General features: G+C 44.9%; 1 protein-coding gene across 1 annotated transcript in view; it reads right to left on the bottom strand.

Annotated features, from left to right (window-relative positions):
- Positions 1–12352: 12352 nt before the first annotated feature.
- The window catches only part of MAJIN (membrane anchored junction protein), a gene marked incomplete at its 5' end in the record, with an annotated part of 128763 nt that continues 114496 nt past the window's right edge, over positions 12353–26619 (bottom strand). The window contains one exon of the mRNA XM_067556303.1: positions 12353–12430. Within this exon, the coding sequence (XP_067412404.1) occupies positions 12397–12430 (34 nt within the window). The remainder of the gene's footprint in view (positions 12431–26619) is intronic.

Raw genomic sequence — 26619 nt, 5'->3', positions numbered from 1 at the left:
CCTTTAATAACTAAAACTAAAGGTTTATAGTAAAAAGAAAGAAAGAAACCATAGGAGAAATGTTAAAAGATTAGAGCAATCAGATACATACAAATGATTCAAAGTCCATATACATCAGGTTTCTAGAAGAATTGTGGAGTTGCAGGCTTGTACAGTTCCTCTGGGTGGGTCTAAGTCTTTCGGTTCAGTTGCAAAATGAATTGATACAGAGATAGGTGTGTGTCTTCTGCTGGACAGGAACAAAGACAAAATGGTTTCTGTGGCTTGGCCTTATATACCCTCTGGCCCTGGCCATGCGGTCTTGTGGAATATCATAAGAACTAAAATGGAGTCCAGAGTCACATGGGCCAATCCTGGTAACTCTTTAAGTATGCCTTTAGTTTCTGCCTGGGCCCCTTGTGAGTGTCTTAATGGGCCATTAAGCAGGCTATTGTTCTGCCGCTATCCTATCTGGGGTGTTGCCTAGGCAGAACAATTTGAAATACAGATATCTCAAATACATCTATAACTTCCATTTCACATATTACACATGAACGTAAGATTTATCACCTGATTTAGCATATTATAACCTTTCTAACACTACCTGACATGGCATATCTCACATGAATTATTATGATTTTGACACACTAGTGTTAACCAATATGACAAATGCTCTTCCCCCACATCTACCCAGCATGACAGCTGGTTTAAATGGAGACTATTTGAAATAGATCCAGTTCTGATTTAGCACATTCTTCAGAACGACAATTAATGAAAGCAATTTTGTATTATAAAATATATCCCTTTTCAAGTAGTCTTTTATGCTTATTGCTGAGGTATCTTCCTACAGCATTCCCTGGGGAAGGGGGATGTAAATGGATAGAATCATAGAATCATAGAATATTAGAGTTGGAAGGGACCTCAGGAGGTCATCTAGTCCAATCCCCTGCTCAAAGCAGAACTAACCTCAGCTATATTATCCCAGCCAGGGCTTTCTCAAGCCTCAGCTTAAAAACCGCTAAAGATGGAGATTCCACCACCTCCCTAGGTAACCCATTCCAGTGCTTCACCACCCTCCTAGTGAAAAACTTTTTCCTAATGTCCAACCTAGACCTTCCCAACTGCAACTTGAGACTGTTGCTCCTTCTTGTGTCATCTGCCATCACGGAGAACAGCCTAGCCCCATCCTCCCTGGAACCCCCTTTCAGGTAGTTAAAGGCCGCTATCAAATCCCCCCTCATTCTTCTATTTTGCAGACAAAACAAGCCCAGTTCCCTTAGCCTCTCCTCATAAGTCCTGTGCTCCAGCCCCCTAATCATTTTTGTTGCCCTCCGCTGGACTCTCTCCAACTTGTCTACATCCTTTTTGTAGTGGGGAGCCCAAAAATGGACACAATACTCCAAATGTGGCCTCACCAATGCTGAATAGAGGGGAATAATCACTTCCCGCGATCTGCTGGCAATGCCCCTCCTAATGCAGCCCAATATGCTATTAGCCTTCTTAACAACCAGGGCACACTGCTGACTCATATCCAGCTTTTTATCCACTGTTACCCCCAGGTCCTTTTCTGCAGAACTGCTGCCTAGTCCCCAGTCCCCAGTCTATAGCTGTGCATGGGATCTTCCTTCCTAAGTGGAGGACTCTGCACTTTTCTTTGTTGAACCTCATTAGATTTCTTTTGGCCCAATCCTCCAGTTTGTTTAGGTCCTTCTGTATCCTATCCCTACCTTCCAGGGTATCTACCACTCCTCCCAGCTTAGTGTCATCCGCAAACTTGCTGAGGGTGCAATCTACCCCATCCTCCAGATCATTAATGAAGATGTTGAACAAAACCGGCCCCAGGACTGACTCCTGGGGCACTCCGCTTGTGACCGGTTGCCAGCTAGACATGGAGCCATTGATCACTACTCGTTGAGCCCTATGCTCTAGCCAGTTCTCTATCCATTTTATAGTCCATTCATCCAACCCATACTTCTTTAATTTGCTGATAAGAATACTGTGAGAGACAGTATCAAAAGCTTTGCTAAAGTCAAGGTATATCACATCCACTGCCTTCCCTACATCCACAGAGCCAGTCACCTCATCATAGAAAGCAATCAGGTTGGTCAGGCATGACTTTCCCTTGGTGAATCCGTGTTGACTGTTCGTGATCACCTTCCTCTCTTCCAAGTGCCTTAAAATGGATTTCTTAAGGACCTGCTCCATGATTTTTCCAGGGATTGAAGTGAGGCTGACCGGTCTGTAGTTCCCTGGATCCTCTTTCCTCCCTTTTTTGAAGATGGGCACTATATTTGCTTTTTTCCAGTCCTCAGGGACCTCCCCCTGTTGCCACGAGCTTTCAAAGATAATAGCCAATGGCTTTGAAATCACCTCAGCCAATTCCTTCAGCACCCTCGGGTGCATTGCATCCGGCCCCATGGACTTGTGTATGTCCAATCCTTCTAAATAGTCTTGGACCTGTTTCTTCAGCACTGCAGGATGTTTGCCTCCTTCCCATTCTGTGCCACCCAGTACAGTAGTCTGGGAGCTGATCTTGTCTGTGAAGACAGAGGCAAAAAAGGCATTGAGTACCTCAGCTTTCTCCACATCCTCTGTCACTAGATTGCCTCCCTCATTCTCTAAGGGGCCCACACTTTCCCTAATCTTCCTCTTGTTGGCAACATGCCTGTAGAAACCCTTTCTTGTTCCCTTTCACGTCCTTTGCTAGCTGCAACTCCAATTGTGCTTTGGCCTTCCTGATTTCATTCCTGCATGTTCGAGCAGTATTTTTATAATCCTCCATCGTCATCTGACCTAGCTTCCACTTCTTGTAAGCTTCTTTTTTGTGTTTAAGTTCGCCAAAGACTTCTTTGTTAAGCCAAGCTGGACGCCTACCATATTTGCTATTCTTTACGCACATCGGGATGGTTTGCTCCTGTGCCCACAATAAGGTCTCTTTAAAATACAACCAGCTCTCTTGGATTCCTTTCCCCCTCATATTAGCCTCCCAGGGAATCCTGCCCATCAGTTCCCTGAGGGAGTCAAAGTCCGCTTTTCTGAAGTCCATGGTCCGTATCCTGCTGTTCTCCTTTCTTCCTTTTGTCAGAATCCTGAACTCGACCATCTCATGGTCACTGCTGCCTAGGTTGCCACCCACTTCTACTTCCCCTACCAAATCTTCCCTGTTTGTGAGCAGCAGGTCAAGAGAAGAACGGCCCCTAGTTGGTTGCTCCAGCACTTGCACCAGGAAATTGTCTGCGACACTCTCCAAAAACTTCCTGGATTGTTTGTGCTCTGCTGTATTGCTTTTCCAGCAGATGTCAGGGTGATTGAAGTCCCCCATGAGAACTAGGTCCTGTGAACTGGAAACTTCCCCTAGTTGAGTACAGAAAGCCTCATCTACCTCATCCTCCTGGTCTGGTGGTCTATAACAGACACCCACCACGACATCACCTTTATTGTTCTTGCTTCTAAGCTTAACCCAGAGACACTCAGCTGACTTATCTCCAGTTTCATACTGGAACTCAGAGCAATCATAGTGCTCTCTTACATACAGTGCAACTCCTCCACCCCTTCGCCCCTGCCTGTCCTTCCTGAACAGTTTATACCCATCCATGACAATGCTCCAGTCGTGTGAGTTACTCCACCAAGTCTCAGTTATTCCAATCACGTCGTAGTTTCTTGATTGTGCCAGGACTTCCAGTTCCTCCTGCTTGTTTCCCAGGCTTCTTGCATTTGTGTACAGGCACTTGAGATAAGTAGCCGATTGGCCTACTTTCACAGTATGAATCGGGAGGCCTCTCCTGCTGCACCCTCCTCCTTCTGCTTCCTTGTGGTGTCCCTCTTCCCCACTTACCTTCGGGCTTAGGTCTCCATCCCCCGTTGAACCTAGTTTAAAGGCCTCCTCACTAGGTTAGCCAGCCTGTCTGCAAAGATACTCTTCCCTGTCTTCGTTAGGTGAATCCCATCTCTTCCTAGTAATCCTTCTTCCTGGAACAACATCTCCTGGTCAAAGAATCCAAAGCCCTCTCTTCGACACCACCTGCATAACCACGCATTTGCTTCCGCAGTGTGACGGTCCCTATCTGGGTCTTTTCCCTGAACAGGGAGGATGGATGAGAACACCACTTGCGCTTCAAACTCCTTTATCTCTTTTCCCAGAGCCACATAGTCTGCAGTGATCCGCTCAAGATCATTCTTGGCTGTGTCATTAGTGCCCACGTGGAGAAGTAGGAAGGGGTAGCGGTCTGAGGACTTGATGAGTCTTTGCAGTCTCTCTGTCACATCCCTAATCCTAGCTCCAGGCAAGCAGCACACTTCTTTAGTTTCCCGGTCCGGACGGCACATGGATGACTCAACTCTCTTTCTCCTCATCAGCACTAGACCAGAAACCTCCTATTCTGTGTGCATGCCTATTTGTTTATAATGGCTCTAGGCACATGGTTCATTACATCTTCAGTTATATTTTTTGCGTTCGATTTCATGTGAGGCTTAATAATTACTTCTCAGAATCAGCACTGCTTTTCTTAAAAGACTTCAGAATATTCCCCTCTCCCCCCCAAACTGGCCTCATACATGCCGAGTAATCCATGATACCTTGGGAGGACATCACCATCCTGGGATTGTAGTAATTCCTCTACAGTGGGGGTCCCCATAATTTTTTATACTCACCAACCTTCAACTTTCCTGGGGTAAAGATGAAGTTTAATGATCACCTTCCCAAACAAACTGAAAGGTATTTATCTTATCGCTCTTTATTTCAGCAGTAATGGTGCCAACATGCTCATGAGGATGTAAGGTGATCATACATGATAGTGACAAAATCATTGTTGCTGTCACAGATGGGAACAGCGCAACATAGTAGTTCCCCACTAACTGATGTTGCATTATATCCATGCACATGTAATGGCTGTAGGGTACAGAGCTACCTTACATTTCTTATTTGGGATCATTACCAATATTGCCACCAATTCACCTCATATGGAAAAAAATACTTTCATCATTTGCTTTTGCTTTTAACCCAACCCTTTGGTCACTGCATCATAAATTATGTTGACCTCTGGTTTCTTGGGATGTTGCTGATAATTTAATTGATGTTCTCTAGTAAATGCTGCATGCCTGAATAAAAATCTGCTTTGACATAGTAGTACTGGCTCTCTCTTTTTGGTGCTATCACAAATGGTAAATCAGGAGAAATCATGTTCCATGAATGACAATAATGAATTTCTGATAACGTGACATCTCAATTACCTATCAAATTTAAAAGCTTAGCCAGCTGTATTGTAACATTGGAACTAGTATTTTGAGGAAAAGCCCCCACAGATGTGCTACTAAGAAAGCTGACATAAAACTCTCTTGGTCATGTCTACCCTTATCAGATGTCTTGAATTTGAGATGCTTTAACCCACCTGTTAAATTTTTCAGGCCTTCCTTTCAATTTCACCAGAAAATACTTGTTTCTTCCCCATCCTTTCTTTACTAGAATCTTTTCCAGTCTGTAAACACAGTCCTGTTTAAGGTTTACTTTCTGTAAGTCTTCAGGGTAAAATGACCCTACAACAATTCCCCTTCTCCATAATCTTTTAATCATAGAATCATAGAATATTAGAGTTGGAAGAGACCTCAGGAGGTCATCTAGTCCAACCCCCTGCTCAAAGCAGGACTAACCTCAGCTATATTAATGTGTACACAACCCTCTGCTCTCAGCATGAAACCCCAGACACGATAAATGTTTCCTCAGAAAAAGTTTGCTGCTATGCCTTTTTAACAGCCCCTTTGAATTTAGATACTCTCACGTCATCTTTCTTAAAAAAAAAAAAAAATTGTGGTGACTTTAAAACTGTCCCCATAGACCTATGTTTTCCACATGCTCCATGATAATTTCTGTTGTAACTGTATATTAAGGCCATCAATGTATCAAAAAGTGCTATGATCAATAAAATAATGTCATAACTTCGATTATAAAGTTCTGTTAAACTTCAAACATCTCCTGCCTCAACTTCTTTATTGGTAACAAAATGGTGTACACCTTGCTGTTTTACCAAAATATTTAAAGCTTTGTTTAAAAACCTCTTTTCTTCAGTCTGTCTGCAATTTTTGAGACACCTGACATTGGCTGAAAATATATTTAAACACCTCCACCATATCTCTCTTGGTCTTATTCTTTAAGGTTACTGCCCTGGTGTATTTAGACAAATGTCTATTGCTGTTAAAATGCATTTATGACCATCATTGTAGTTAGAGCAGGGAACCATGTTGACCAAATCAGCCTGCAATTGAGCATCCACATCAGACACAACTGTTTTATTTATTTTAAATTTAATTCTTGCCAGCTTGTTTAAAGTGTAAGCATCCTGATATATATGCCAAGCTGCAACCTGCTTTCTGCCCAATGACTTAAATATTTCATGTAAAGTGGAACAGCTTCAAAAGGAGAGATTTAGGCCTTTTCTATACTACAAGGTTTTGTCAACAAAAGTCAGTTTTCATTGACAAAATAATGGAGGTGTACACACTGAAATGCTCCTCCCCCCGATATAACTCTCCTGCTATGCCAACATAATAAAACCACCTCAACGAGAGACATGGGGCTTTTTGCAACATAGTTAGACTGACACAGTGTGAGTGTAGTCACGATGCTTGGTTACGTCACCATAATTGGCCTCCAGGTGACCCCCAATGCCCATCCTGACTGCTCTGGTCAGCAGTTTGAACTATGCTGCCCTGAAGGTACACAGATATGCACAGGGAGAGAGGGAGGGGTGCCTTGGGGTGTTTGCCCTCCTTTTTATAGTTTCAGTCCCTCTCTTGAAAAACATTTCTAGCTGGATACCAGGAGACAAAAAAATCTATGTGGAAAGATATTCCCTGCTGCTTTTCCTCACCTGTTTGAGCTTCCTTTATTTCCCTTCCTTTTTGATTCCTGCTTACTACTTAATGAAAATTATGCAAAGCACACATTTCTTTGTTTAGGACAGACCTGTTTGCCAACCCTAGTTTGGGAAGGGGTGTGGGTTTTAGAACATGTGTTAATAACATCATTCCGTGGAATCTTATAACTTCACATACAATGTTGCCACACATATTTTATCAGGATCATACTGATCAGCAAATTATGAGTTTTCAAATAATACCTTAAGAGGCATACTTTGTACAAAGATTATTACAATAGTGTGTAGGGTGTGAATACAGGGGTACAGTCTGTCACAGGAGCAAGTTGCTATCAGCTTGAAAGGGGTCTTATAGCCGGGATGTATGGCGTCTGTCGGAGACTGACACCAAGGGAGAGCCAAACCCACCCTGGGAGTTGGAATCCTGAAATGCTCACCTGACCGGAAGCAGGTAGGCAGGGCTAGGCCTATAAAACCCAGGCCTGCCCGCTCAGTCAGGCCCCAGTGGCTGAGCGAGAAGGACGCTTCTCCCTTGGTGCTTGAGTGTATGGCCACACCCGACCGCTACCCGGAGGAGAGGCTGCTGGATCTACCCACAGCGTGGGGCCCTGAGGATCTGAAGGAGCTGCCTGAACCAGACAAGCTGAAGGAGACCACTGGATCCTATGACCTGGAGGTCATAGGCTGCTGGAGCTGCCTACTGCCTGGGGCCCTGAAGACCTGGAGGAGCTACCCAAGCTGCCAACCCCCGGTGAGACAGAAGGGACACACAGACCCTGGGACCTAGCGGAACTGCCCTCCACAGAGGACCCCGAACAGTTCCTGGACCTGCCATCAAGTGACGAGGAATGGCGCAGGAGACCAGGTACTCTAGGGAGAGTGTGGGAGGAAGAAGTCCAGGGAAGCTGACTATGGTCTGGCTGAGCTTGCACTCACTCTGAGTCAGAGTGTTTCGGCTGGAGCCTCACTGACCCAGTGATGGGATACCCCGTCACTGACAGGGCCCTGGGCTGGGACACAGTGGAGATGGGTGGGCCTGCGTCCCCCTCCCCCCTTCCTATCCCGACCTAGGGGGTGAACGCCCATTGAGGAACAGAGCCTATCCCTTGCTGCCTGCCACGCCCTGCTGAAGGGCCGGGTGTGGACTAGCGATTTGCCCTGCCAAGGGCTAGAGACTGCTGACTTTCTGCCCTGCCCTGCTCTGCCTATATATATAAATTGGACCGTTTCCTCACCCTCTCAGGCTATAGATGGTTTGCTCGCCCTGTCCAGGGCTCGAGACTGTGTTTCCCCATTGTCTGCCTGCCCTGCCAGAAGGCTAGGCCTGAGACTGTTTCCTTGCCCCTCTGGGGCTAGAGACTGCTTTCTCCCCTTGCCGGCCTACCCTGCCAGAGGGCTAGGCCCGAGACTATTGCCTCACTCTGCTGAGGGCTGAAGGCTGTTTCCCGCTGCCTGCCTGTCCCTGGCTGAGGGCCAGGCCACAGACAGTTTGCCTGCCTTGTGAGGGCAAGAGACTATTACCCCGAAGGAGTGGCCTGAAACCAAGGCTTGCCCTACTAAGGGCCAGAGGCAGCCCCTTTAATTTGGACTCCCTGAAAGGCGTAAGCACCGGGAGGTGTGGCCTCCTTCAGAGATTGACACCGAGGGAGAGCCACCGGCACTGCCCCTTATAGGGGATCTTCTACATGTGGTGGAGAATGCAGGCAATGTTTGCCCCTTGATGACAAGGGGGCGACCTGCAATGCCAGCCACAAGCGATCGATCAAGATGGACCTGGACAAGCTACAACAGTGGTGGGTCGAGACCCAGCAACAACAGCAAGTGGCCCAACTACAGCAACAGCAACAGCTGATCCAGACTCTAGGGGCCCAGCACCAGCAGCTCGTCAGTGAACTGGGGTTGCAGCAACAGGAACAACGCCAGTGCCTCCAGCAGCTGACTGCCTTGTTCCCCAGCCATAGCAGCATGGCTGTAGGAGGGACAATGGGCCCAGGTGGGGCCCTGATGCTGCTCTGCCTGACCAAACTGGGAGCAGAGGACAACCCGGAGGCCTTTCTGGTCACCATTGAGCAGGTTGCATCGGCCGCCAGCTGGGCCCCCACGCAGTGAGCCACCCTGCTGGCCCCCTACTTAACCAGAGTCCCGCAGGCCACCTACTGGGAGCTTTCCGAGGAGGAGGACCGTGACTATAAGGCAGTGAAGGCTGCGATTTTTGATGCCCTGGACATTAGCACCGACACCTTCAGGCGTCAATTTTGAGGGAAGACCAAGCGGTCACCCAGGAGCTGAAGGACGCTTGTTGGTGGTGGCTGCAGCCAGGCCAATGCTCGGCCTTGGAAGTCGCGGACCAGATCATAATGGTGCAGTTCCTCCAGATCTTGCCACCGCAATGGAGGACCTGGGTCATGCGCCACTGCCGGGCCACGCTGAACGACGTGGTGTGTCTTATGGAGGACTTCCTAGCAGCTGAGGCCCCTCCAGCTCTTGGGACCTCCATGACAGCCCTGAGTCCCCGCATACCTGAACCTCCGCCTCAACCCTGGCGCCCTGACAAGCCAAGCCTGGACACGGGGGGCAGGCGGCACTGGTCTCCAGTGCCACCAACCCCAGCTGTCATCGAGGTCCACCTAGTCGTGGTCCAGAATGGGCCTTGGCCTCACACTGCCTGCCCAACCAGGCCCATGATACCAGAGCCCAACCGGGACCCACAGAGGTTGGTCCCTGCTTCACTTGTGACCACTTAGGCCACTTACAAGGAGACTGCCCCACAATGGACGGTGCATTCGGCCTGGTATGCACTGGGGAAGGGCAGGCCCGGAGGCATCTCGGACCCACAGTCACAATCCCCGTAAGACTCCCCGATCAGCAGGTGCAGGCTCTCGTTAACTCGGGATATGGACAGACGCTGGTCCACCAGGAGTTTATCCCCTGGGGGCCAGCGAACCAGGGGCAGGTCCACCTCTGGTGCATAGGCGCCGGGAGGTGTGGCCTCCCTTGGATATTGACATTAGGGAGTGCCACCAGCGCGCACCCCCTACAGGTCTGTTGTAATAATTGGGGCCTAGCAAGTCTATCTGAACTGTGATCCTACCTGGAGGAAAGTGAGTAGAGGTTCATGAATTGTCACAATGATCTGTTGTACAAAATTGTTTAAAAAAAGATGTAAGAAGGAGACTGAAAGACTAATTTAAACAGAGAGAGTCTACTGATACCACCAAAAGACTGTGTTAAGGTTATGACTTGTAAATAAGAAGAGTAGGGGAGTGGAAATCAAAGGACCAAAACTGGTGCTTTGGAAATTAGGCCTAAGTGGTGGACAAAATAGTGAGAAGATGGACTATTCTGCCCATCACCTTTTTAAGACCCTAAAAAGGAAACTTGGAGGAGGGTGAAAGAAAGGACTACTACCATTACTTCAGTTAGCGTGAAAAGATGTTCATTGTGACACCCAGACCCTGACCTTTGACCATTTGGGATGCCTCATCATCAAAGCTACATCAGCAAGGACCCCATCCTGACACATGAGATCCTGCTTTATCTTCCTCTCTCTGGTGTTTCCTTTTCTCTCCCCCCATTATCTTCTTTCTGTCCTCTCTCTCACTCTCTCTCTGCTGTTCACCTGATACTGAAATGATCTTCACTGCAAAGCATCAGCACAATAAGCTGAGATAGCCCTGTCAGCTCTGTTCAGCCAGAGAAAGACCAGTGAAGGATGTCCCTGGCTGGGGATGTAAGCTGTGGTCCAGAGCAAATGCTGTCATGGCCAACCTCCCAGCCCAAAGCATCTGTCCATGACTCACTAAGCTGCCCTGTATCCTGAGAATATCAACAAAAGCGATATTTCCCCCCAACTTTTACTATCCTATCTCTCCTCTCCTGTCCGTATCAGTCTGTTTTGCCAAAATCAGAAAAGTGACTATCATTCCAGATTCATTCAGACTATCATTCAGTTTCACTGAAATTTCATTGTGTTTCTCAATCAATATATTTCTAACATTTGGCATGAATTTCCTAGTGTGTTTGCCATTGTATGAAGCAGATGGAGATCTCTGTATTCTGGCCCCTGAAATGCATTTAAAACTTAATGTCATAGAATCATAGAAGATTAGAGTTAGAAGGGACCTCAGGAGGTCATCTAGTCCAACCCCTGCTCAAAGCAGTACCAACTTTAACTAAATCATCCCAGCCAGGGCTTTGTCAAGCCACACCTTTAAAACCGCTAAGGACTGAGATTCCACTACCTCACTAGGTAACCCATTCCAGTGCTTCACCACTCTGCTAGTGAAACAGATGTTCCTAATATCCAACTTAAACCTCCCCCACTGCAACTTGAGACCATTGCCCCTTGCTCTGTCATCTGCCACCACTGAAAACAGTTTAGCTCCATCCTCTTTGGAACCCCCCTTTAGGTAGTTGAAAGATGCTATCAAATCCTACCTCAGTCTTCTCTTCTGCAGACTACATAAGCCCAGTTCCCTCAGCCTCTCCTCATAAGTCATGTGCCCCAGCCCCTTAATCATTTTCGTTGCCCTCGGCTGGACTCTCTCCAATTTGTCCACATCCTTCCAGTAGTGGGAGGCCCAAACTTGGCACAATACTACAAATGTGCCTTTACCAATGCTAAATAGAGGGAATAATCACTTCCCTCAATCTGTTGGCAATGCTCCTACTAATACAGCCCAATATGTCATTATACTTCTTGACAACAAGGGCACACTCATGTTTCCTTCTGGCCTTAAATTATATGAGAGTATCCCATAGCACAATGATATAATATATGATGATATAAATACAAATAATGATATAAATTCATCTAGTAATTCGTGCCTCCAGATCATAACTTCTGAAGAAGGAGGCATAAATGTGTCCAATTTTCACTGCCACATAAATGTTGTGAAATCAGAATAGTGTTTTATACTTACTATGCACAGTTTTAAATAATTATATAAGGTGCAGTGCAGTGGGAAAAAAATCACATCCAAAATGCTTCATCTGTCTCTAATCTTTGTGAAACAAATGTTTACTTCATCTCAGTAAAAGTAATTGACACTTCCTCATTAATAAGATGTTTTTATTAAGGCCATGTAATTGGAAGGTTTCAGAGGGGTAGCTGTATTAGTCTGTTTTTAGCAAAACAGCAAGAGTTCTGTGGCATCTTAAAGACTAACACATTTATTTGGGCATAGCTTAAATCCAACAAAATGGGTTTCTGCCCACAAAAACTTATGCCCAAATAAATGTCAATCTTTAAGGTGCCACAGGACTCTCACTATAATTGGAAGGGTTTTTTAAAATTAAAATTCCATATTTGTCCCATTTTAAAAAATACAAGTAATTTAGTCATATATTTATTTTTAAAGCAAAAAATAACTAACAAGTACATATAGCATATTTTAAAAAGTCTTAAACAGATTAAGTAACTGCATTAATTAACTGGGACACAAACAATTCTAAATCTGAACTTTTGCGTGGTGGGGAATCTTCTGAAGTTTAAGCTACAAATCTACCTTTTCACAAGTATTAATGCTCAAGAAGTCAGCTGCTTCCATCAAAAAAAACGCTGTAGCGGAGGAAAGAGTGTGCTGGAGGGGAAAAAAGAGACATTGTACTTTAAATACTTCTTTGCAAAATGTAAAATCACTAACAAGATCTTTCTTGAGACAAATCTCATTATGCTTTGTGTTATGAACATAGGAATTGTAAGATTGGATCAAACTCATGGTCCACCTAGTCAACTATTTCTTTCCAACAGTGGCCAACACAAGATGCTTCAGAGAAAGGTGCAAGGAACCCACATTAGGCTGATGGAGCATAATCTGCCCCATCAAGGTCTCACTCTAATTCTTTATAATTAGAGACTGACTTAATCTCTGATGTATGAGGTTTTTATTCTCTTCCAAAAGAAATGGCTATTTATCTTATAGTAACTGGTTCTTCTAGATGTATTGGTCACACACATTTCATTTTTGGTGACTCACAAGCAGTAACCTGATGAGTTTACTTAAAGACTACACAACAGCTCTGCCAAAAGAAGCACTAGATCTGTATGCTCCAATAATGTTTTGTAGTTATGGATTGAATCCCAAGTAGCGCTCTGCGTATCTCTCAGATGTGCACACTTCTCAAGGAACCAGTGGAAGCTGTCTGAACCTTAGTGAAGCAAGTCCTAACGTGTGTTATGGGATCTAAGTTGGCTAGCTCATAACGGACCCTAATGCAACTAGACACCCATTTCAATAGTCTTTGAATTGAAATAACTTGGCCTTTTAAAATATCTACAAATGCTATAAAGAGTCTCTGAGAGACCCTAAATTGTCTAGTCCTATGTAAATACAATAGTGTTCTAAGGACATCTAAAGTACGCAACCCTGATTAGAACATCATTTAGGAAAGAAAACTGGGAAATGGATTATTTCATTCAAATGAAAATTGATGAGTAGGAAAGAATTTGGGATGGGGCCTAAAGGTATCCTTATCTTTATGGGATATCATATAAGGAGGGCCCACCATAAGTGCCCGTATCTCTGCAATTTTCCTGCTGGTGTGTAACCATCCTCCCTCTCAGGGGCAGGTCAGGTGGCATCAGGGAATTGGTATGTGCATGGGCTGTTCACCGGGTGTTCTACCTTGTGGCTGCACAATCACTCAGCTGTCAGTTCAGGTCTCCAAAAAAGAGGAATCAACAAACCACCAGACAGCTGGTAGCTCTGGCATCCAGGTTGGGGAAGAAAAGTCACACACAGAAAAGTCTATGGCTCTGGCCCTGTGGGCATGGGTGAAGCACTTCAACAGTCTATGGACCTCATGCTCCTGGCTGGGGCAGGTAACAATAGGCTCCAGCCCTCTTAGCGTGAGCAGAGCAATTAAACAGTTTATAGCCCCCAGTTTATAGCCTTTTGTACTGTGAGACAGTGCCGTGAAAACTGGAGCAGGGGTTGATGTGCCAGAACAGCCAAAGCCCAAGGTAATTGATGTCAAATGAATCATTGGCATTGCAGATTTGGTACCAGAGGCAATTCATCTCACCCAGAGACAGTGCTGAGACTCTGACACTGTGCTCCCTCAGGGCTCCAGCGGTACTTGATTTAAGCTGTACAGTCCCCTTAGAGTGGGAATGCTGAGATGATTTTCAATCTCTTTTTACTCAGGTCAGCTGTAGGGATCTGTCATTATGCTTCCCAGAAGAGCAGTGCTCCTTTATTTCCATGTTGGACACACAGCCTCACAGCCCTACCAGAGTTCACAGTCAGTGCCATTTTAGAAGATGGAGCTCATGAGTTCAGGGCACTTCTGGACTTGGATGGTGCAGGTCAAGAGGGGTCTTGCTTGACTAGATCTGATGAAGACTTCATAGAGATCTAGCTAAGAGAAACACTTAGAGATGAGTGTTTCTTGCCTTTAGGTGCTTTTCAAAAAACAACCAACAAATAGAGCATTTATTGGGGATGTGCCCATCCCCAAGACAAAAAAGGGAATCTCTTGTAGCCATCATTCAGTGGCATGGCCACTTCACAGGAGGGGCAATTCTTGAACCAGGAAGACTTAGGTTCAGTCATGTCCAAGTCCTGGTACTGGAAAAAATATTTTCCCTCATCAGAAAATAAAAATCACAATTATGGAAACAGGCAAAACACTCCATTTACTATGCCAATAAATGATCTTACACTATTTAACACTTTTATCCATAACTTGAAATAAAACACAAAATCATCATCATAAAAAAATTAAGCAATACAGAACCATCTGGATCACTTGATAAACTGGGTGCAAACTAAAAGATGCATCTTAGAATCATAGAATCATAGAATATTAGAGTTGGAAGGGACCTCAGGAGGTCATCTAGTCCAACCCCCTGCTCAAAGCAGGACTAACCTCAGCTATATCATCCCAACCAGGGCTTTGTCTTAATATGGGTAAAGGTATACCTCTAGGAAGAAAGAATGTAGGCCATACTTATGGGATAGCTGGCATGAAGGGAATCTTCTCCAGACATGGAACTCCAGATGAAGTCTTTAGTGATAATAGGCCACAATTTTCTAGTGCAGGTTTTAGGCAATTTGCCATAGATTGGGATTTTCATCACAAAATATCAATTCTAAATTACCCCCAATCAAATAGACTTGTGGAAAGGTCTATACAGACAGAAACCAATCTTATGAAAAAGATTTTTGACAGTGGGGGTGATTTGCATAAAGTGTTACTGGTTTACTAAAATACACCAGTAAGGGTCAGCTAGGGGTGTGCTAGGCCTTCAGAGCTCAGCAGTTGTGAGCATAAGAGGCAAAAGTTAGCAGAGGGGCAGAGCCCCCAGCTTGTTCCCTCCCACCTGCTGCATTGCTCCAATGCTCCCTCAAATTCTCCCTCACTGCTCTGACGCCTCATATTTTATCCACTGCTCTAACCCCTCACATGCTCCTCTACCACACAATATTGCTGCTATACCATGCCAATTATTCTAAACACCCCCTCACTCCCACTGTTCTGAGCCTCATCCCACACGTCATTCAACTACCAGCTCCACCATTCTCCTTGCCATTCCATGTCCTTGCTAACCTTGGAAGGACCACAGGAAGGAAGGAAGATGGTGTGAACTGTGGATGTATCACTTAGAATCAGGAACAGTAGGCAGAGTGGACATGCAGAGTCTCTGTTCCAAACCTGGGCCTAGTGTACGGGAAAGAGGCTCTGCACATCCATGCAGCCTCAGTGGTTCAGAGAGGTGTGAAGTGGCACATTCATCTCAATGAAATGCTCTCAGATGAATGAGATCACCCCATGGAGATGAAAACTACCTAAAACAATAGCTCTGAAAGGTGTGAACTCTTCTATTCATCTCAGTGGGTGTTCTCAAGCCCCTCCCCAGTATAAGTGCTTGTGAGTCTCTCTGTTCACTCATCTTCATCTCAGCACTGTTTACTAGGTACAGGTTTGGAACATGTCTGTTCTCAGCTCCCAACTATGTATCATGAGGAGCACTGAACATGCCAATTCACAGCTTCCCACCCTAGTCTCAGCATTGTGTGCCTATGTAATATACCAAGCATGGCAGTTCTCAGTGTTTGGCACAGACCTAGACCATCATACCCAGTGCTGCATGGCAGAAATTCTGTGATGGGGGCACTCACCTGCTGAAGGCCTCCTAGTGGCTGACTGTGGCACTGCAATCTTCCCTGCTTGTGTCCCTGTAGGTTGCTGACCTTGCTAGGCAGGTCTTCAGTGGCTCAGCCCTCCAGCCAAGTCACACAATCAAAATGGACTCCTTCTGGAGTGTCAAAAAAACTGTATGCCCTCATCAGGGTTCTTAGCACCATCTCTGGGCCCTTTAAATCCAGCTCTTCTAAGGACCCTTGTCACCTCTCAGCCACTTTGTCAGTGGCAGAACCCAGGCCAGTCACTTAGGCCACTTTGTCAGTGGCCGAACCTGGGCCTGCCCACTACTCTAGATTCAATCCAGAGACCCTATAAATGGCAGCCACACACTGCTTTCTTTAATTAGTTGCTGCTGCATTCCATGGATCTCTTCCAACCTGGTTCCTTTATCTCCATCCATTACCTTATGGCAGGGGCGGTCAAATTGTGGCTCGTGAGCCGCAAGCGTCTCTTTTATAGTTTAAGTGTGGCTTGTGGAGTCCCTTATGCCCCCCATTCTCCACCTACTATACTAAGGTGGGGAGCTCTTAGCTTCTGCCCTGCAGCAGGGTGGTGAGACTACAGGATTCTGCCCAATAGGGAAGAGAGTCTTGGGGGAGGGGGGGGGCAGTAAGTTTGGCCACCCCTGCTTTACGGGTTAGAATTCCCAGGTCTTCTCACTCCCAGGTTTAGCAAATGCAGCCCATTAAGCTCTTTTGGCAAAAGCGGAGCACCCTTCCTTGCCCCTCTACCCCCAGCCAGGAAATGACCTGCTAAAGCCGTGCAGTTCCTTTTACCTGAGCCTGCTGGGCTCTGATTGGCTGCTTCCATGAGGCCTCTCCTTGGAAGACCCACCTCCACTGCTCCTTCCTGGGGTGGAGTGTAGCAGGACCACAGGGCCTCCAGTAGGGGGTCAGGAAAGACCATGTACACCCCATCACAGTATTCCAGAGATAATTGATTTACCCTAGTTGGGGCTCCTAGTTCTTGGCTTCTCTGGTGCCATTTTCAATATGGCAAGAAACAGTTACCTTCTTGTAACTCTTGTTCTTCAAGATATGTTGCACATGTCCATTACACTAGGTGAATCCCAAGTTCTTTTTGATGAAGCTGGGGTTAGACGTTTCATTGGAAGAGGGACTTCAGGACCACTTTCCCCATATCTTCCCCTGATGGAGTAGTAATTGAATAATATCTAGCAAATATGTGGACTGTAGACTATATCACCACTTTCCGGCTGTACATATTAGGGATGTTTCCCATAAATGCTTTAGAGGCTGTGTGTGCTCTGTTTGAATGCATAGACAGTTTCTCTGGAGGCATGATGACCCTTGGCCTTGTAGCATGTGACAATGAAGCTGGTGATCTATTTGGAAAGCTGTTGCGCTATTACAGGAATCCCTTCTATTTGTTCTGCATAGGAGACAAATGGATGGGAAGATACCTAAAGGGGTTTTGTTTTATCTAGGTAAAAGGCCAAGGCTCAGTGAACATCCAAAGTGTGGAGCTTTTGTTCTTCTTTGTGAGCATGTGGTTTTGGAAAGAGGACCAGTAAACATATCGACTGATTGAGGTGGAAATCATATACCATTTTGGAGCATAATTTAGGGTGTGGCCTAAGCTGCACCGTGTCCTTGTAAAACACTGTGTACAAAAGTATGTAGCTTCCCCAACTCTCTTTGTGAAGAACACATTTAAAAAAACGTCAGTTACTGCACAAGTTGAGTAACCCTCTTTTCTTCTTCAAGTAGTGTCCCTGTGGGTGCTCCACTCCAGGTGACTCTCGAGCAGTGCCCTCAACTGGCAGAGGGAACTTCAGAGATGTTAGGTTGAATGGATGAGAGTACTGAAAGTCTGATTGCTGCATCATGTCTTGATGCCTGATTGATTGCGTAATGATTTATGAAAGTCTGGGACAAAGCCCAGGTAGCTGCATTGCATATTTCCATGATTGGCACGTTATGCAAGAAGGCTGCAGATATAGACGTTGATCTAGTCGAATGTTCCCTGACTGTTTGGGGTGGTGTTACCCCTGACTGTGTATAGGATGTGCGGATACAGCTGGAAACCCACTTTGATAGCCTTTCGGTGGATATGGCATCACCTTTGGAGAGTTCTGTATTGGACACAAAACGTTTGGGAGATTTCCTAAAGGGTTTTGTTCTTTCTAGGTAAAATGCAATGGCTCATCTGACATCCAGTGTGTGGAGGACTTCATCCCGTATATTAACGTGGAGTTTTGGATAAAACATAGGTAAATAAATGTTTTGGTTAAGGTGGAATGCTGATAACACCTTGGGGCGAAATTTAGGATGAGGTCATAGTGTTACTTTATCTTTATGAAATATTGGATACAATGGGTGGGCCCATAAGTGCTGTGAGCTCACTTATGCATGCCGATGTAATTGCTATTAGAAATGATACCTTCATTGACACGTGTAATAACGAAAAAGTCACGAAGGGCTCGAATGGTGGCTTGATAATGGTCCTTAGGACTAAATTGAGGTCCCAAAGTACTGTGGGCAGACCATATATCAGGATACATGTTTTGTATACCAGTCATTAAATGTTTCACAAGTGTGCAAAGATTGTGGTATCCTCTATGAGATCGTGGAAGGTAGTAATAGCAGGTAGGTGTACTTTAAGTGAGCTCATTGATAGTCCTGCTTTTTTTATTTCCAGGAGGTGGTCCAGTAGGATGGGGATAGGCACTACTGCTGCGTTGATTTGTCTCTGTTGACACCATAAGGAGAATCTATGCCACTTCTGGAGGTAAGTTTTCCTAGTGGCAGGTTTTCTGCTATTCAGTAAAATATGCCTCACTGATACTGAGCACTGTAGTTCCATTTGTCGGAACCAGTTAGAAACCATGCTGTTAGATGTAACTTCTTGTCCTGTGAGAGGAGATTCTCAAATAGTGGGAGAGAGATTGGCATGTGAATCAACATTTGGTTAGGTAAGTAAACCATGTTTGTCTTTGCCATGCTGGTGCTATCATTATCACCTTCGCTTTGTCTTTGCATATTTTGTGTATGTTTTGGATATCATGGGAATGGGTGGGAATGCATAAAGGAGACCTGTATTCCAATTGATGAGAAATCCAGACCCGCTCTGGAGCAGAAGTAACGGCACTTGCAATTCATTGTTGTCGCAAATAGATCGATTGTGGAGTAACCCCATTGTTGGAATATGTTTTCCAGGACTTCGTTGTGCAATTCCCACTCGTGATTGTTGCCGAATTGTCTGCTCAGATTGTCTGTGGTGGTGTTCTGGATACCAGGTAAGTATGCCGCTGATATACGGATATTGTGGCCTATGCACCAGTTCCATAGCCTTATGGCTTCTGAATATAGGGAGTTGGATCTTGCCCCTCCTTGCCGATGGATATAGAACATACATACCATGTTGTTGTCATGATTTTTACGGTTTTCCCTGCTATGAGAGGTAGGAAATGTTGACAGGTGTTGCGGATGGCACGTGACTCCAGCAGGTTTATATGCAATTTCTTTCCTGTATTGAGCATTTTCCTTGAATGGTGTGTTCTTGTAGATGCGCTCCCCTTCCGATTAGTGATGCGTCTGTAGTGATCATGATGGAGGGTGTTTCCCTTATGAATGGAATCCCTGATAGAAGGTTGCTGGGCTGTGTCCTCCGATTTAACAATTGCTTGATCTTTTTTGGCATTACCACATTTTTATATAATGATTGCCTATGTGGCTTGTAAACTGAGGCGATCCACATTTGGAGGGCTCGCATGTGCAATCGTGCATGTTGTTCTACAAATGTGGTGGCTACCATGTGCCCCAGCATTTGGAGGCATGTGTGTACGTTCAAGGTCAGGCTGTTTCCTATTATAGATTCCAGGTTCACGATGGTGTTGAAGCTGGTTTTTGGGAGGGACGCCCTGGCAGTGAGAGAATCCAGGTGCATGCCTATAAACTGTAGTTGTTGCATAGACTGTAGGATATATTTTTTGTAGTTGATCATCAGCCCTAGTGTATGAAATAATGTCCTTGTGTGGATTGCTTGAATCGCCCCAATGTATGTATGTGCCCTTATCAGGCAATCGTCCAGGTAGGGGAATATAGTAATCCCTAGTCTGCGAAGGTAGGCAGCTATGATGGCATGTATCTTGGAGAAGACCCTTGGAGCAGTACAAAGGCCGAAGGGTAACACTGTGTATTGATAGTGGTTGTTGCCTAGTGTGAACCTTAGGAATCTTCTGTGAGCCAGGTGAATGGTAATGTGGAAATATGCATCCTGAAGATCGAGGGCTGCAAACCAATTCTGTTCAGTTCAGTTCAGTTGTGCTGATAATGTTGATACCTAGAGTTATACGGTTGTTACCTGAAGGTTCTCCGTCTTGTTGCAGGTGTGTAGATTCCGAGTGTGCGAGGCGTGGCCCTAGAATCCTTCATGGTATTCATAACATCATGTGTCTTATCTGCGAAGAGCTTCGCTTTATGAAAGGGAAGATCCTCAATCATTGCCTGGAGTTCTTCAGGAAGGGCCGCAGAGTGGAGCCATGATGCCCTGCGTATGATGACTGCAGGTGCCACTGTTCCACCTGCTGTGTCCGCAACGTTGAGGGAAGCCTGCAACGTGGTTCTCTGCAACCAACTATCCTTCTTTTATGAGGGACTGAAACTGTTATTTTCTGTCCTCGGGGTTGCAATCAATAAATTGAGATATCTTCACGTAATTGTCATGATCATAATTTGACAACAACACAGCGTAATTTGCTTCCCTCAGTTGTAGTGTAGCCGAGGTGTAGGCCTTCCTGCCAAGCAAATCTAGTCTTCTGTCCTCTCTATCATGAGGTATTGATCTGTTATGTTGTTGTTTGTTCCTCTGGTTAGCAGCTTCTATGACCAGTGAGTTAGGAGCTGGGTGACTGAAGAGGAACTCGGTATCTTTAGCGGGGACATAATACTTTAATCAGCACTTTTGCAAATAGGAGGGATAGTGGTGGGCATTTTGCAGATGTGATTGGCAGACTCCTTCAGGGCATTGTCCATGGGAATGGTGATTTTAGAAGAAGCTGAGGTTTGCAGTATTATCAGTGTTGTGATGCTGCAACCAGGAGTGGAATCTCCAAGCTGTCAGCTACCCTCTTAACTCCTGAAACTGCATAAAATCATCTGCAGTCGTAGGAAGTGGAGGAACTGTGGCCTCATTTGGTGAAGAAGATGAGTTGTGAGCCGATGGAGTTACCTCTTCCTTTGCAATGTCCTCCTGTTCTTGTGTAAGACCAGTTGTTTCAGGTCCTGTTGGAGCAGACCGATAGGGTGACCTTTCTATCTCTGGGAAGTTGATGATCTACTGTGTGGTGTGGAATAAGCAGACCAAGTGTCCCATCCCGGCCAATGCATGCAGTATGGGATTGATGGAGTCCAGGCCATGTGAGTCCAGGCCATGGGTATGATGGACATCCAGAATGTGGACGGTGTTTAGTTGGGTGTCTCCTAGGTGATGGTTGTTGAGGGGAAAATGTAGCCTGTTCACCTTCATAGTCCTCATCACTGGAGAAGGAGATGGGGGAAAAGGGGTCCTGAATTGTACTGGGGAGGTGTTGGTCCCGTATAGTGGTGATAGTGGGGAGGATGCTAAGAATTCCTGCTCCTTCTCATGGTGCCTGTGCTTTTCAGTATGCTTTCGTGGGGCCGGTGTCATTGGCTTCGTTGTTAGTATCGGTGCCGCAGTCTGCTCTGTGGCAATTCTCGGTGCAGATGTTTGTGTCAGTGCAGTCGGCACTGTTGATGCTGTCAGCGCCATTGGTGCTGCAGAGGTTGTCAGTGCTGAAGGCACCATGGGTAAAATCGGTGTTGATGCCGTGCTGCTTGTTGGCACAGAGGTCTGTGTCAGCATACCAGAAGAACCTAAAGCCTCGTTGGTACCAACTCCTTTGTCATTTCCCGGTGACCTCCTTCTCTTACTTTGCTCCATCGCAGGTGGTGTAGAGTGCTTTTTTCGAGACTTGTCTAGTGAGCTGTTACCCTGTCCAGGGTCTGAAGCAGGTTTCAGAAACCTCTCCATAAGTATTAGCTTCAGGCGGAGATCCCTGTCATGCCTGGCTCTAGCTTTTAGGTTCTTTCAGTGGAAGCATTTTTGGGTGATATGCCCTTCACCTAGACATCTAATGCATTCTGTCTGAAGCTGGCACAGTGTCCCTGCATGAGGCACACCGTTTGAAGCCAGGAGAGCCTGGCATAACATTCCTATTAACCATTAACTACGGGGTAAGTCAGAGAAAAAAGTGTTTTTTTGGGGTTTTTTTAAGGGAAGGATTGAGGTAAAGTACTCTAAACTACAGGTAAACTAACTAACTTTAACGAGGAAAAATAACCTATTTTTTGAATAGGGCTACAAAGAGCTGCTGAAGGCTCTGTCTTAGACCACGGACAGTTGAGAAGGAACTGAGGGGGTTGCGCTGCGCATGCGCCAAAAAGCATGCCAACGGTGCTGTGAGATGGGGACAGGGTGTGCACAACCCGGATGGGCACTGCTGACAATATCTCTGCTCAAGGACACGATGGCACACCAACATTTGGAGTGGAGCACCCACAGGGACACTACTCGAAGAAGAACCTGGGCTCTCAGATCTGCATGCCTGGAGCTGGGCTGCCCTCTGGGCTCCTGGATCCTCACTCCCCACCAGGGGGCTTGAAAATGACCCCCCCTACTTGAAACACTGATCTGAGAATAGTGTTGAGAGACATATGATCCAAGCTGTAATGACCTTCTCAGGCAGTCTACTAAGCAATCTGTGCCCCCAGTAGGAGATGCTATGAGAGTTAGAGCATTTCATATACAGACGTTCCAAAGGCTGACCACCTCCTGGCACAGACTGTCTGATGTGGCACCTCCCTTCTTGTTGACACAGAACAGTGCTGTTGTGTTGTCAGTAAATATTTGGATAGTCCTGCCCTGTTTGTATGTGGCAGGACATGCACCTGCAACTCTACAATGTTGCTGTGCATCTCAGACTTTGTGACTGGATCAAAGCTCTGAGCTTGCAGTCTCCTAGATATGCTCCCTATTGTATACCTCAAGCATCCATTACCAAAGTCACAGAAGGAGAGTCAGAAAGAAGGGGACTCTATTGCCAATGTTATTCTGATGCATCTGTTAACCCAGTGAAAATAGGATCTTGTCTGAGATATACATGTGTCTATTCAGGTGGTGCACCTTAGGATGGTACATTGACCTAAGCCATGCCTGTAAACCTCAACTAATACAGCCTCGCATGGGGGAATCATGTAAGTATGTGCTGCCATATGCCCCAAAAGCCTGAGGCAGTTTCTCACTGAGATCTGGGGATGACCCTTAAAAGACATGCAGAGGTCTCGTATAGCTAGAAACTTTGTTAGAGGCAGAAATACCCTGGCTAGTGTTGAGTCAAGGACTACCCAAATCAATTTTATTTTCTCTAGGGGTGTGGAAATCAATTTGTCTTTGTTTACTTCCAGGCCTAGGCAATGGAACAGATGGAGAATCCCATGGGTACTTTTTTCCACTTGCTTACAGGAGTGATCCTGAACCAACCAATTGTGCAAGTAAAGGTACATCTGGATGTCTTAACAATGGGGGTAGACTTCCACCACAGCCACACACTTGGTGAAAACCTTCAGCACAGATGGTAGGCTGAATGGTGGGACTGTGAATTGTAAGTTGTCTCCTCCTCCTACAACTCTTAAAATTCTTCTGTGGTCAGGGTGGATCACCATGTGGAAATAAGCATCCCTCAACTCAAGGACCACATACCAATCTTCCAGATCTAATGAAGGGATAACAGTTGCAAAGGAATTCATAAGAAATCATAGCTTCTTGATGTATGTGTTCAAGTTCTGATGGTCTAGAATGGGCCTGAGACCCTCTTTTGCTTTGGATATTAGGAAGTAGTGGGAATACTCTGTTTTGATAATGAGATGGCACTTCTGTTGCTCCCCAAAAATGAGGAGACTGCACTTATTGCCTTAGTACAGATTCATGAGATGGGTTTCTGAAAAGGGATAAAGAGGGAAGTTAAGAACAGGGGAGTCAGGCACTATGTCAACATTATAACTGATAGCTCTGCTCATGCTAGTGTGCTAACAATAGCAGTGTAGCCAGGGTAGCACAGGCAGCAGGTCACATTAAGCACATGAGTACATATCGAGAGGGTTTGGACAGGTACAGCTACTGTCTGTATCACCCCAGGTACCCTGCTGTAATTAGCATGCTAGCTTGAAAAGAACTAGCGTGTGTCTGTCGACCTGTGCTGGAAATCACACTGCCAGCTGCCATGTAGACATAGTCAGGAACTGCAGGGTATATTCCAGTTCCACTATTCTCAGAACCTGTTTGTCTGAGCTAATGGACTGACAAATGCTTAGGAAGTGTGACAACTTGCTCCTGCAGTGGTGGTGTGGAGATTTTTAGTAAGAACCAATATGGTCAGTATGTTATTCTCAACTGAGGAGTCAATAAGGCTGCTTTGATGTCTATGGCTGCCTGGACAAAGCAACAACTGAGGCAGATGATGGGAGTCTCCTTTATTGCCTGTGGTTTTGTCTATACTGGTCTAGCAAGCTGAAAAAAATTATGAGCCAAATCAGCTGGGACAAAGAATTTAATCTGAAAAATGTGAATGATAATTGGAAATCATATAGGAACACCTTATTTACCCCAAAAACCATAATACCACACTGGCTAAAAACCTGACCTTGTTTAGAGGGGAAGTCAAGAAAGCTATGATAAATAAATAAATAAAACAAATAGAAAAAAAAGGGAAGTTGATCATAATGAATATAAATCAGAAGTTAGGAACTGTTAAAAATTGATACGGGAAACGAAAGGACACAAGGAGAAATTTATGGACAGCACAGTTAAAGACTATAAAAAGGAGTTTCTAAAATGTTAGGGACACAAAGAATACTGACAATAGTACTAGATGGAAATGGTAGAATTCTCAATAATAATGCAGAAAAGACAGAAATGTTCAATAAATATTTCTGTACTGTATTTTGGGAATAAACAGATGATATAGTATCATCTTTGGTGATGATAACACCTTTTCCATTCCACTCAAGAAGATATCAAACAGAAGCTACTAAAGTCAGACATTTGTAAAATCAGCAGGTTCACATAACTTGCATCTAAGAATTTTAAAAGAGTGGGCTATGCAGCTTGCTGGACTGTTAATGTTGATTTTCAATACATCTTGGAACCCCGGAGAAGATATAGAAGACTGGAAGAAAGCTAATGTTATGCCAATATTTAAAAAGGGATTTAAAATGTGATAACCTGAGTAATTATAGACTTGTCAGCCTGATATCGATCCTGGGCAAGATAATGCAGCAGCTGACATGGGACACGACTAATACAGAATTAAAGGAAGGTTATGTAATTAATGTCAATCAACAAGGGTTTATGGAAAATAGATCCTGTCAAACTAATGCAGTATCTTTTTTTGATGTAATTACAAATTTGGTTGATAAAGGTAATAGTGTTGACATAATGTATTTCGACTTTTGTAAGGCATTTGACTTGGTACCACACAACATTTTGCTTAAAAAACTAGAATGGCAAGATACACATTAAATTAAATTAAATTAAATTAAATTAAATAAACTGGCTAACTGATCGGTCTCAAAATGTTGTAAATGGGAATTGTTATCGAGCGCGTGTGTTTTCAGTGGGGTCCTACAGGGATAAGTTCTTGACCCTATGTTAAATAGCATCTTTAACAATGTCCTGAAAGAAAACATAAAATCACCACTGATAAAGTTTATAGATGACACTAAAATTGGGGCAGTGGCAAATAAGGAAGTGTTCAGGTCACTTGGTAAACTCCATGCAAGCAAACACTGTGTTGTAATATGGCTAATGTAAATGTACTCAACCAGAAAGAAAGAATATATGCCATACTTACAGGATGGGGTACTCTATTTTGGGAAGCAGTGAGTCTGAAAAAGCTTTGGGGGTTATGGTGAATAATCAACTGAACATGAGCTCCCAGTATGACACTGTGGTCAAAAGAGCTAATGTGATACTGGGATGCATAAACAGAGGAATCTCGAGGAGGAATAGAGAGACTATTTTATTTCTATATTTGGCAATGGTTCTGGTGCCAACAATTCAAGAAGGATGTTGATAAATTGGAAAAGGTTCAGAGAAGATCCATGAGAATGATTAAAGGATTTGAAAACATTCCTGATAGAGATAGAGCTCACTAAGTCTATTTATTTTCCTTAACAAAGAGAAGGTTAAGGGGTGACTTGATTACACTTTAAGTATCTTGGAAGAGATTAAGATGATCAGGAACAGTCAGAATGGATTCACCAAGCGCAAGTCATGCCTGACCAATATGATTGCCTTTTATGATGAGATGACTGGCTCTGTGGATGTGGGGAAGGTAGTGGACATGATATATATATATGATATAAGCTTTAGCAAAGCTTTTGATATGGTCTCCCACTATATTCATGCCAACAAGTTAAAGAAGTATGGATTGGATGAATGAACTATAAGGTGGATTGAAAGATGGCTAGATAATCAGGCTCAACGTGTAGTGATTCAATGGCTCAATGTCTAGTTGGTAACTGGTAACAAGTGGAGTGCCCTATGGACTGGTCCTGGGACCAGTTTTGTTCAACATCTT

The sequence above is a fragment of the Emydura macquarii genome, unplaced genomic scaffold, assembly GCF_026122565.2.
Source record: "Emydura macquarii macquarii isolate MOO-44397 ecotype Brisbane River unplaced genomic scaffold, CSIRO-AGI_Emac_v2 contig_1704, whole genome shotgun sequence".
Lineage (NCBI taxonomy): Eukaryota > Metazoa > Chordata > Testudines > Chelidae > Emydura > Emydura macquarii.
The sequence above is the reverse complement of the archived record's forward strand: the minus strand, read 5'-3'. Positions and strand labels throughout refer to the sequence as shown.